General features: G+C 52.9%; 1 protein-coding gene across 8 annotated transcripts; it reads right to left on the bottom strand.

Moving 5' to 3' along the window:
- Positions 1-735: 735 nt before the first annotated feature.
- Gpr108 (G protein-coupled receptor 108) lies at positions 736-11,758 on the bottom strand. Of its 8 annotated transcripts, none has more exons than XM_006244285.5 (17): positions 11,581-11,758; positions 10,839-10,958; positions 8,671-8,721; positions 8,418-8,500; positions 7,326-7,447; positions 5,972-6,186; positions 5,777-5,881; positions 3,873-4,006; positions 3,698-3,806; positions 3,267-3,340; positions 3,048-3,165; positions 2,735-2,865; positions 2,526-2,569; positions 2,251-2,300; positions 2,035-2,118; positions 1,802-1,929; positions 736-1,184 (listed from the first exon to the last, which is right to left on the bottom strand). In XM_006244285.5, the coding sequence occupies exons 1-17, from the start codon at positions 11,704-11,706 to the stop codon at positions 1,112-1,114; spliced, it is 1,767 nt and encodes a 588-aa protein (XP_006244347.1). In that variant the 5' UTR covers positions 11,707-11,758; the 3' UTR covers positions 736-1,111.
- Between the last annotated feature and the right edge of the window lie 827 nt (positions 11,759-12,585).

The following is a 12,585-nucleotide window of genomic DNA, read 5'->3' on the forward strand; positions in this document are numbered from 1 at the left end:
GCACTTACTCTATAAAAGACATTCTTGGGTATCCTCAGGGGAGGGCAGAAAGGAGAGCCATCTTGAAGAGCTCATTCAAAGGGGGTCTCTAAGAGGATCAGGCCGAGGATGCTGCTGGGTCCTCATGACCATGTCTGTCCATTTCCACATAGACAGGATCTCACTCGCTAGCCCAGGCTAGCCTCAAAACCTAGTTAACTCTCCTGCCTCAGCTTTCTGAATGTTAAGAGTTACGGGCTTGAATTGTGCCGGGCACCCATTAGTTTTACTGGGTGGCCTCAAGTACTTGGTGTTCATTAACCCACCCTGATTGTATGTCTGTAGATATGAGTCACAGGTCAGCCTTGCCTGCTGTTCCTCAGGTGTCACCTCAAGAGCCAGGGCCGCATGAAGTCGGCTAGGCTGGCTGGGTGGCCAGCACTAGGGACCTGTCTCCTCCACCTCCCCAGCGCCAGGATTACCATCATGTACAGATCTTAATGGAGGCTTTAGGACTGCGCTCCAGTCCTGGTACAAACATGGGAAGCACTTTACCATTCCCGCAGCCCGGTGGCACCCTCTTCAGGAGGCACGGGCCCATCACCGCCTTTCCTTTGGCCTCCCAGACTTCAATGGCCGGGTCTGGTGACGTGAAAGGTCCGTAAGGGTTGGGGTGGGAGTGCGGACTTGGTCATGCTGTCCCCAGCAGCACAGGGCTCAGCACAGCTTCAGCTCAGCAGGCGGTCCTCCCCTCACTGAGAATTCTGCCTTCTCTTTATTTGTTTACTAATCAAAGTTTTATGAAGCCCAGGCTCTCCAGAGCCACCATGTGGACTGGAATTCAGGGTTCAAGATCATAAATGCAGACTGCCTTAGACACTCAGAACGCTCAAAGTCAGGAGACGTAAGAAATGAAAAGGAGACTGGTCCTTATTGTACAAGAGGCTGAAGGGTACCCGGCGAGGAGAGGGTGGTGCTGCTGGGAGAAGGGCATCTTCTCTGAAAAGCTCCCTGGGATCCATGCCCTGGTGCCCTGTGAGCAGCTTCCTCTTGGACTCCCTGCACACTTGGGGACAAGTGTAGCGCAGCGAGGTGCAGAAGGTCTGAAGGCGGATCTCTGAACACGGGGAAGTCACAACAGCTCCCGGCCGCTGGCTGTCTTGTTAACTTTGGACAGGCCTTCCCGGAACCCAGAGTCTGTCATCCTGGGAGAGGGTACACAGCAGAAGCAAGGTCTAGCCCCTGAGTGTGAGCAGACCCTGTCCAGGAGCCGCTTTGGCCCCACCCACTCCCATTCCATCCTTCCCCTCCCCACCCCTGGGCCTAGCAGGTGGGTAATACATAGTCTTGTCCTCCAGAGCTGTCTGGTCCTGACCCAGCTTGCCTCTGAGGCTCCACAGACTTGGATGCCACAGCCCATCCTCCCCTACCAACACTCTAATCCTGTCCTTACGGTGACTCCAAACCTGCCCACCCTCCGAGCTGCCCACCAATCCACATCCCTGTAGGTCACCTAGATCCTATCCCTCATCCTCGGCAGCCACCTCAGAGCCAGCCTCCGAGCTGCCCACCAATCCACATCCCTAGATGAGGTCACCTAGATCCTAACCCTCATCCTCGGCAGCCACCTCAGAGCCAGCCCTGTCCCACTCCTAGGCATCTCCAAGCACCACTTGGAGCAGCATTAGAGCCACCCATACCCTCCCTACCTTTTTAGTTCCTTTTGGCTCCGCCACCCACAATCCTGCCCTATGGCCCTGTGGAGTGCTCTGGGGCAGCTCCAAAGATGCTTGGCCCCGCCACGCCCTGCAGCTTTTCTCACACTTGCTCCATCTGTACGTCCTCCTCATCCTCCTGCTGTGGCAGCTGCAGGTATGGGTTGTCCCCCGCCGGCTGGAACTTGTAGCCGGTGAGCACGAAGAAGGCCAGGGTGGAACTCTCCACCAAGAGCTGGGGGCCGGAGCACGGGCTTAGGCGGGGCTTCCTGGTCAACCACACTCCTGACCACCCACACCCTCCTGGGGACTCCCCTACTGGGGTCCCCACCTCGCTTACCTGGTACAGCCACTGCCACTGGAAGGGCACTGCCACTCGAAGCAGAATGGCGATGATGCGCGTAAAGTAGATATAGCAGATGACCTGGGGGCATGGGGTTGGCAGGGGGAAAAGGGACAGGGATGGGGCACAAGGACAGAGGGCAGGTCAAGGCTGGGGCTCAGGGACAGAGGCCAGCAGGGAGGGACTCAGGCGGTGGGAAGGCAGGACTCCTACCATGACGTAGTAATGTCGGAACAGCTTCAGCTTGGCCAGGTTCACTGCCACTGTGGGTGGGCACAGAGTGGGATAAGGTGGGGGGAGGCAGTGGAGAAGGGGACAGGACCTGGGAGTTGTTCCAGAGCAAGAGGATGCAGTTGCAAGAGCAGTGTGTGTGCGGGTGACTGGACGACTGAGGGACAGGGGATGAGCTCAGCCAGGTCAACAGTGGAGCCCGGCACCAGTGTCAGAGAGAAAGCAGGGCTGGGACAAAGACCAGGAGGGGTCCTCACCCTTCCCGTCAGTGCCAGATGCGTCCTGTAGATGCCGGATGGACCTGGAATGGGTGGAGGAATATGGGAACTAATTAGTATTGACCCCGTCCAGTGTACAGGAGTCTTCTGGGGGAGGGTAGGGGTCTTGGTGGGGCTGGCAGGCAGGTCTCCAGCCAGGTGAGGGTGCAGGGCCTCAGGTGGGTTGAGGGGCGGGTTCCCATCCTCACCAGACCACTGGGAAGAGGATGGCACCACAGCAGATGAGATCCACCAGGAACAAGATCTCCTTCCAGAGTCCATAGTCGCTGGCGCCCTCCTCACGGGACTCGATGACAATGTATGCTACATTAGCCAGGACCTGTGGGGATGGTGGGGTGCCAGGTGGTGTCATCCCCACACCAGACTTCCCTTCCTGTAGCCCACCTGAGCATGCCAGCCTATAGCAGTTCCTAGCATTCCTCTCTCAATCTCTCCCTACATGTCTCCAGAGCCTCCCTTCCTGTATCCTCCTAGACCCCCAATGGAAGCCCCGCCCCATACCTGCAGGGGAATCACAATCCCAAAAATCTTCTTCTCCTTGTCCGACAGCATATACTTCACAAAGGCCCAGCCCGAGCCGATCAGGGCAATGGTGATGAAGAGAAGGGCGCCCTTCAGCCTGGGAGACCGGGGGTGGGTGGTCTGACGATAGGTTGATGTGGTGGACACCCAGCCCTCTCTGCCTGCCTCCCCACCTGTGTGCAGAGCAGGGTGACTCACAGGTGAGTGATGTAATGCATGACGGCGAGGCCTTCGATGGGGTGGCCCTGGCTGTTGATGAAGTAGTAGTTGATCTGGAGGCCAGCAGACGTATGAGCAGTCGGAGGGGAGGATGGGGGGAGGGAGTTAGTCAGGGAGGAGGATGGGGGAGGGAGTTAGTCAGGGAGGAGGATGGGGGAGGCAGTTAGGAACACAGGGAATAATTATGGAACAAGTAGGTGACTGTGGGCAGGGCGAGATGAAGGTGACAGTCAAGTCACCGTGGGTTCCCTCCACCCAAGAGACGAGTTAGGTGGTGGGGATGGTCAGACATTAGGCTGGCTGGGCAGCGAGAGCTGGGCTGAGCGGAAGAGAGATGAGGCAGACAAGGCTCACAGGCAGACAGAGGTCCCATCCCACCCTTGTGTCGTCACCGGGCCCTGTGTGCTCACGCTGTGGAAGAGTAGGGAGACACTCTTCGTGAACGCCAGGGCTGCCATGAGCCAGTGGATCTTAAAGACACTGTACCTGCCAGAGGGAGAATGGGGTGGAGAGCATTCACTGAGGACAACATGTGAGGCTCTCAGAGGAAAGGAGAAGGGAGGGCAGGGTGGAGAGGGGCTTTACGTGTTCTTGCAGAGCACGGACACCCAGAAGATGCCGGCAGCCAGGAAGCAGGCGGACATGATTAGATAGAGTTTGAAGAGGGGGATTTCAGCTGCTGACAGGAAGCCTTCTGGATTCTTCTCTCGGATCATTACCTGTAAGAGAAGGGGGATGATAATGCAGATGGGCGGCCTTGCCCCTGAGCTCTAGCTTTGGGTTTCAGAAATTCTAGTCTCTAGCTCTCCTACTTTCTAGCTAGAGCCTCAGTTGGTCCCACCTCTCAAATGAGCACACAGTCTTACACTGGAAGCCAGAGGAATGGCACTGGGACCCTAGAAGAACCAACACCCAAGGACGACCCAGTCTCTGTAAAGAGTAAGCAAGTATTTGCATAGCGTCTCCCGCATTTCCAGAAGGCTCATAACATCTAAACAGTGCACACCAGGGATACAGAGGTGTTTCATGATGCTGACACCAGGGGACACCAGGAGAAAAGTGACCCACGGTGATTCAATACCATGTACCCATGTTGTGACTGGACCATTCAGGGCATATCGTGTGGTCTGTCTGTGTAGGTCAAGGACAGCCTCAGGTGGCACCTTGAGACATATGTCTGCCCTCTGACCTGTACACGCACCGCACAAACACACATTCAAAGTGAGTGTAAAGCAAGCGTCTAGGTTGCTCTGATATCTGACAACACATGTGGCTGTGGCAGCAGCTCAGGTGCTAACGTGCTTGCCTTTAAGTATGGGGGGCAGAGTTCAGATCCCCAGAACCCAGGTAAAAAAAGCCAGGCATGGTGGCATTGCTTGAAATCTCAACATGAAAGCAGAGACAGGAGGATTCCTCCCCTTGCTAGCTAGCCTGGCAGAATCTGTGAACTTCAAGGCAGCCAGAGACCCTGTTGCAAAAAGCAAGGTGAACTGGGTGTGGCTCCTTTAATCCCAGCACTCTGGGGGGTAGAGGCAGGTGGAGCTCTGTGAGTGCAAGGTCAACCTGGCCCACAGAGAGAGCTCTGGGCCAGACAGGGCTACAAAGTGAGGCCCTGTCTCAAACCAAACCAAACTAAAACAAACAAAAACCAGTATGAAGATGGACAGGTTTTCCACCCTGAGGAAAACCACCTGGTTAGCTAATTTCTATATGTTCATAATACTTCCAATCGGAGGAGGGCAATGAAGGACTTTAAGAAGTTCATCCAGGGGCTGGGGATTTAGCTCAGTGGTAGAGCACTTACCTAGGAAGCGCAAGGCCCTGGGTTCGGTCCCCAGCTCCGAAAAAAAGAACAAAAAAAAAAAAAAAAAAAAAAAAAAGAAGAAGTTCATCCAGGGGGTTGGGGATTTAGCTCAGTGGTAGAGCGCTTACCTAGGAAGCGCAAGGCCCTGGGTTCGGTCCCCAGCTCCGAAAAAAAGAACAAAAAAAAAAAAAAAAAAAAAAGAAGTTCATCCAGGGGGTTGGGGATTTAGCTCAGTGGTAGAGCACTTACCTAGGAAGCGCAAGGCCCTGGGTTCGGTCCCCAGCTCCGAAAAAAAGAACAAAAAAAAAAAAAAAAAAAAAAAAAGAAGTTCATCCAGGGGGTTGGGGATTTAGCTCAGTGGTAGAGCGCTTGCCTAGCAAGCGCAAGGCCCTGGGTTCGGTACCCAGCTCCAGGAAAAAAAAAAAAAAAGAAGTTCATCCAGGGGCTGGCAAGATGGCTCCATGGGTAAAGAAGCTTGCTGCCAAACATGACCACCTGAGTTTGATCCCTGGGACCCACACCTCGGAAGAGGCAACTGACTCCTGAGCCTTGTCCTCTGACCTCCACATGTGCTGTGATGGCTCCTCCCTTCCCCCCAGATAAGGAAAGTGTGCCTAGAAAGCAAAAGCACAGAATGAAAACAAAGCTGCTCAGCTGCGTGTGCTACACTTGTCCCCACACTCACAGTGAGGTCGAACGGCTGCTCCTGGCCTGGTATTGTGTTGTAACAGTTGTGGAAGTTGAGGCTGTACTGGCCTTCCTCAGCCCTGGAGCCGATCACAATGTGGAACTGGTCATGGGGAGAGGGGGCGTCAGTCTGGAGGGTTCCTGAGCCACGATCTGGCTCAGGGGAGGTGGCGACATGAGGACAGACACTCACACTGAAGTTGTAGGAGTCATTGAGGTGGCCCAGTCCCAAAACCAGATCCTTCTCCTTCCCACTGGGCCCCCGTGTGGGTGGCTGGCTTTGTGGCTGGCCATCAGATGAGTGCCTGTGTCCCGCTGGGAGAGCTTTATCCCCGGAAACCTGGGGCACTGTAAGCTTTGCCTGATCTTCCTTGACTGCAGACATCTTTTTTGGAGATGGGTGAATGACTGTCAAAAGACAAATGGGCAGAAAATTCGGGGGATGCCCAGGACAGCTCTGGTGGATGCCAGGCAGGAAGAGCTGCAGTGGGCAGGTGAGCTTCCTGGAGACGGCCCCCTGTCTGACATGGCTGAGATGGGTGGGCTCTGGTGAGGCACAGCCTGACGCTTCATCCCAGGACTGCTACTGGTGTGCTTCTCGGCCTATCATTGCCACCCTCCTCACTCATGCGCCTTGGTGTGAGTGGACACCGGGACACCCTCACTGCCTGTAGCCTGGTGTGATTACTTCTGGGTGACAGCCCACCCTACTGGGTAAATTTCCTGTAGATCAACAGGAAGATCAACTTTCATGAATTAATGCTGTCTAGATGAATAGAGACTTTATAGAGAATTCCTGATTTGATTCAAATGAGTTTAGGAAGAAAGTTTAAGGAGACACAGCTTTAGTCGTTTTATTAGAAAGGGATATAAAGTTAGAAGAATTAAGAGTAGAATGTGCCCCTTCCCCCAGGAGAAGGCTACATAACGAGGATTTCATGATTACACTAAAAAGAGAAATCGGCTTGGGGCAGATCTGTGATCAAGGAAAACATTCATTCTAGGCCAGGTCCAAGGATGAGGCCACAGGTGTGCACCATGATAAAGTGAGGCCATGGGAAACTGTTGCTTTGAACTTACAATGAGCTTATGGAATGAAAACACTGCTTTGAACTCACTGCATCCTTCTGTCACTGCCCTTTTGTGTAACACTATCTGAGGTAATCCTTTCCACTTAGAGAGATGTATGGCTAAAAAGCTATAACAAACTGAAAGCAAGAATTAAGTTCTGGTGTAGTCCTTTCCTGCTTCATCCAGTGTTTGTCTGTGTGCCTGCCTTCTTCTTTTCCCTTTTCTCTGACTCTTGAGAGTTAACTAACTTTGAGCCTCTGTCCTGGTCAGCAAGAGGCTGTGAGCCAAAGAGTACAGAACTCAAGTAGCTAAGTTTCTTAATTCCCTGCTGCTATCAGCAGGACTTAAACTGCCAGAAGTCGTCTGCACTGACCCTAATCACTGATGCCCCAATCCTTGCTGCCTGCCTTGGTTTAATTTACCCAGTAGTGTTAAAGCTGGTCTTTGGCACAGCTCTGTGGGCCGCCTGGACTTACCATGGTTGTCCTTGGGGGTGCCTGTTGGGTCTGGCTTCGGGGGCCCTGACTGGGAGGGAGCTTCAGGGAGGAGGCCAGGGGAGATGAACAACTTCTGTTCCCCATATTTTCGGACTTGGACCCTGGGGTGAGGGGAGGAATCGGGAAGGGGGAGGGTCAAGTGTACGGTCAGGTAGAGAACGTGTATGGATGTCTTATGGGGTTGGTACATCTCTCTGAGCCGCTGGTCACCAATCTCAGCACCTGGCCATTGCCTGTCACAGTAGCTGACACACCCATGGCTACCTGTAATAGCAACTATCAGTTCACTGGGATGGGCCATTTAAGCACAAAATTAAAAGACCACATGGCCTGGTCTATAGAGAGAAGGCCTGTGAGTCAGGATTCCTGGGAGACTGAGGCAGGAAAACTGCCAAGTTCAATGTCAGCCTGGGCTATAGAGTGCATCAAGGTCCAAACTGGTAAAAAGTACTGAGTTCCTGTCTTAAAAGTACAAAGAGGACTGGGGTTTCTCAGGGGTGGAGCCTCTACCCTGAATCCCCAAGTGAGGAGCTGGGAGTGTGGCTCAGGGATGGGGGTTCCCTGCTCCCCCCCTTCCCCCAGTGATGTGGTTGGAGTGTAGTACTTGCCTACAATTTGTAAGGCAGTGAGTTCAATTTCCAGCAGCATGCATGTACACCCCCCCCACACCACACACACATGCACATACAACACACACACATACACACACACCACACACAATACACACACAACACACACCCCCCTACACCCCCCCCACACCACACATACACACACAACACACAAACACACCACACACACATGCACATACAACACACACACATACACACACCCCCCCACACCCCCCCACACACCACACATACACACACACACCACACACACCCCCCCCCACACACCACACACACACACACCCACACACACACCCCACACACACACCCCACACACACACACCACACACACACACCCCCCCCACACACACACCACACACACGAGACAAACCCAGGATGTACCATGCAGTAAGTGACTGGCTTCCTCCCTAGGGCTTTGGGTGTCCCCCGCCCCACCCCAACTCACTGCAGGTCCTTGATATTGATGAGGAACAGGACCAGGAAGTTGCTGCTGTTTCTCTCCAGAGGGCATTCATGGGAATTCCGGCTCTGGGGAGTGGACAGAGGGGGCCTGGGTTACAACCGCCCATGGGTTTAGCCTTGTTCAGTGTGCTTCCCTGTCCACCCCATGGCCTTTCCCTGCAGTCCTAACATGGAGAAGACAGGGTCCCCAACACCACACCTGTTCTCCCTCGTCCCCTCTGATGTTCTCCACTCACCGAGTAGGAGCGAACACTGCCGGACCGAACTCGGCTCAAGCTGAATCCCACCTGACAGGAAAGAGAAAGAGAAAAGGCTCCCAAACTATCCTGTGCCCCAGAAGAAACATAGCCTAGTTCTCTGCTCTGCTTTGAGACAGGGACCAGTCAGGGATCCCTGTTGGTAAGGTAGTCACCATATTGCCCAGGCTGAGACTGCGTGTACAAACTTGCAGCTGTCTTTTACTGCCTCAGCATGTAGCAGTGCTACTGGCTCCATTCACAGGAACTGAGCACCCACTGTGTGGTGACTTCTCAGTGACCTGCCCCATCCTTGCCCACAATGCTCATGTGGGATGCACTTCTTTTTTTTTTTTTTTTAATTTATTTATTTATTATATATAAGAACACTGTAGCTGTCTTCAGACACCAGAAGAGGGCATCGGATCCCATTACAGAGGGTTGTGAGCCACCATGTGGTTGCTGGGAATTGAACTCAGGACCTCTGGAAGAGCAGTCGGAGCTCTTAACCACTGAGCCATCTCTCCAGCCCGGGATGCACTTCTTGATGGGTTTTACTCATAGAAAACGTTGATGGTGCTGGACAGAACAGAGCACACGTGCAACTTTAAAGACTATGGGCTTGAGGCAGAAGGGGCTTGATATTGAGGATAACTATATGAGATCCTGTCTTAAATCAAACTGTCAGAATGAGGCTGCTTGCTAGGCCCAGGAGTGCATGCCTTTTAATCCCAGCACCTGGCTGGTGGATCTCTGTGTTCAAGGCCTCTGGTTTACATAGTGAGTTCTAAGATCCTGTCCTGAACATTACCTCCTGGCCAAAACAAACAACAAACAAACAAACTAAAAAAACAAGGCCACTACCCATGGGTCATTTATATCACAGCTCTTCATCCAAGGCTCAGGAGAAGGAGGAGGAGGAGGAAGAGGAAAGACTGTAAGTCGGAGGCTGAGGAGGGCCAGTGGGAAACAGTGTCTTCTGAACACAGCAGATTGCTGCTTATGAACTCTCTGCAGCTGCAGTTGCCCACACAGGATAGAGTCAGTCCATACTGCAGCATGGGGCGAAGAGGGGTGCTCAGACCCAACACCTAGCTGAGGAGCTGAGGACAGCTGATGGATGCTGAAGGAGGGAGGAAGGGAGGGAGGGTTGTGGCCCCAGATGAAAACAAAGAGCACAGGCCTTGGATCCCAGCACTTGGGAAAAAGGCTGGCAGATCTCCGAGTTTGTAGCCAGCCTGGTCTACACAGAGTTCCTGGCTATCTGGGGCTACATAGTGAGGCCATGTCTTTAAAAAGAATAACATGAACTGGGAGGAGTTTGGGAAGGTAGGAATGGATCTTGGTGGAGTTAGGGGGAGAAGCGAGTATGATTAAAATGCAATATGTATATATATACATACACACACACACACACACACACACGCACATGCATGCACGCACACACACACATACACACACACATATATACATATACATACTGGCTGGCTAACTTCTGATCCTCCTGCCTCAGCCAGCCGGGACACTAAGATCTGTACCCCCAAACCCAGACTGCATGAGATACTGTGAAAGAGCCGGAGTTGGGGTCCATCTAAGGCAGTAGGAAAATTCCACCACAAACCTCCAAGCACAGGACCCCTCCCTTCCAGGAAGTAAAAAAAAAAAAAAAGCTAGTTTAGTTTCTGGAACTGCTGCAAGCCAAACTGTTAGACAAAGCCACCTGAGACTCCCCACGCCCCCCCCTTCCTTGGAAAGTCCCAAAATGGTACACTGAGTCGGTTTGAAGGTTGCCTCTCTCCATCCGTAGTACATAGTTCCGTGCCTAGTTACCATTGTTCAAATTCTGCCCCAATTGTTTGAATTCTGCCCTGCTGGTTTGAAAAGTACATAATCCCGTTAGTCTGCTCCCAAAGTGGGGCGACCCCAGCACGTTAGAACAATAAAGTTCCTCTTGCTTTTGCATCCATCACTACCTCCGTGAGTCTCATTTAAGGGGTCTCAGAAGAGGTTCAATTTGGGCCTCACAGCCGTATTCATTCTTAAGTGACAGGTGGGGAAACTGAGGCTCAAGGAGGCTCTGGGACTTGCCACAGATCACATTGGTGAGGGACAGAGCTAGGATGGAATTTCAGAACTTGTGCACTGAGCTCTCCCATGAACCCCCTCACCTTTGGAAACTTGTCTTCTGTCTCCTGGAGGCTGAGTCGCAGTAAGCTCAGCTCTACTTCCAGGGAACCATTGGTGTAGAATCCAAAGCTGTTCAGTTGGATGTCAGCTCGCTTCTCCCCCTGCAGGAAACCAAAGAGGCAGTGGCAGTAAGGGCACTCTCTCCACCAAGTCCAGCCCCACTGCGTGTTTCTATACATTTGTATTCAGGACAGGAGCACGTGAGAAAGCATTCCTGGGTACTGTGTATTGGTGCTGGTAACATTTTCCTACTTCAGTCCCAGGCAGTTACAGGGTGAGTTTGAGTGTCCAGGGGGTGAAATCCTGGCAAACCCATGGCAGACCCCATATTGATGTGCACTGCCCTGAGAGTGGGCTTCACATGCTGGTGTGAACAGCTTCGACTTCCTGGAAAAGTTTTCGATTCTATCTGGGCTAAATTTTCAAAGTAGTCTTCCACCACTCCACAAAGTGAATTCCAGGAAGATCCTACCAGGTACCCCCTCCTCTCAGAAAGTCCTATGGTTGTTACCGAGGGTCCCCCTGAAATTAAATTCGCCAGGAGTCAGGGGTCCTGGGAGATGAAGCCCCGCCCCCCCTAAACCAGGCCAACCCATTACCAGAACCCGGCGGGGGGACCCCAGGACGAGACCACTAGCAGCCTGCAGTGGGAGGTGCGGCTGCTCCATTCACCGGCGGAGCTAAGGGGGGGGGAGACAGCGAGGCCAAGCCTGCGGGGCTCACTGTGAGAGTCAGCCGGTGGATACGGCCTGAGCAGCCGCTCAGCATCAGCACCAGCAGCGACAAGTATTCCCATCGACACTGCGCTGGGCTCTCGCCGCTGAGCCCCCTCCTCTCGCTCACTGCCATCTCTGGGGCTGCGACTGCCCCCGAACACAGCCGCTGACGCCTTATAAGGCCCGCCCACTTTTCAGCCAATAGTCGTACGATGTAGTCAAGTTACCCAATTAGCAACTGAAATCCTTTTGATTGTCAGAAGACCTCTCAAATGGGCGTGCTTATCTTTTTCAGCCCTACTTTCATGGCTCTCCAATCGCTAAACAGATTGTGCCGGATGTAGTTTGATGAACAGGACGACTAACCAATGATCCAGGAACCCATATCCGTCCCTTAAAGCGGAATTCCTTCAGCAACTCTTAACGGTCTAAGACTACATTACCCAGAATGTAGAGGGAGCAGATCCGTGCAACGAAGCATGCATAAACTACACTTCCCAGTACTCCCAAGGACGCATTTCCTCTCCCACCCCTCACTTCCCGGTACCTAGCTCCTGGCCAGAAGTTTTAGCAACCATAGGTGTCGGCGAACTTTCCTTATTTCAACTTCGCTGGGCCACCGGGAAGCCTAAAATTCTTCACCCTAGGCTGCCTTCTAATCCTAGGCTGAATGCCATTGTAGGTCCCACCTGCATACTCGGTCCCAGGCTAAGCCTCCTTGCAGCAGCTGAATCTCTACTTCAACCTGAAACACTGACTTCTTCCTGTTCTGAATCTAGGCTCCCTGACACCATTTTACACACTGGCTCCTCAATTCGTACTGAGCCCTCAGATTTGGAAAAGTCCTAATTACTGGACCCCAGCTGTAGTTTTCGACTCTTAATTAGATTGCCCGCCCTGGTACGAAGCTTCCCACCCCAGTCTGATAACCTTTTTCGCCACTGGGTCGCTGAGGCCTTCTCCAACCTCCTCCACCATCCCTCTTCCCCACTTTACATCTCAAGCTTAGCCC

Source organism: Rattus norvegicus, chromosome 9, assembly GCF_036323735.1.
Source record: "Rattus norvegicus strain BN/NHsdMcwi chromosome 9, GRCr8, whole genome shotgun sequence".
Classification (NCBI taxonomy): domain Eukaryota; kingdom Metazoa; phylum Chordata; class Mammalia; order Rodentia; family Muridae; genus Rattus; species Rattus norvegicus.

Bases quoted from the DNA above. Each gene is read 5' to 3' on its own strand.
- Gpr108 (XM_006244285.5), bottom strand. From the start codon at position 11,706: ATGGCAGTGAGCGAGAGGAGGGGGCTCAGCGGCGAGAGCCCAGCGCAG. The intron at 8,501-8,670 runs GTGAGTGGAGAA...TCCACTCCCCAG, and splicing joins GCAGTGTTCGCTCCTACTCG to AGCCGGAATTCCCATGAATG. The intron at 2,866-3,047 runs GTATGGGGCGGG...CCATCCCCACAG, and splicing joins GGATTGTGATTCCCCTGCAG to GTCCTGGCTAATGTAGCATA.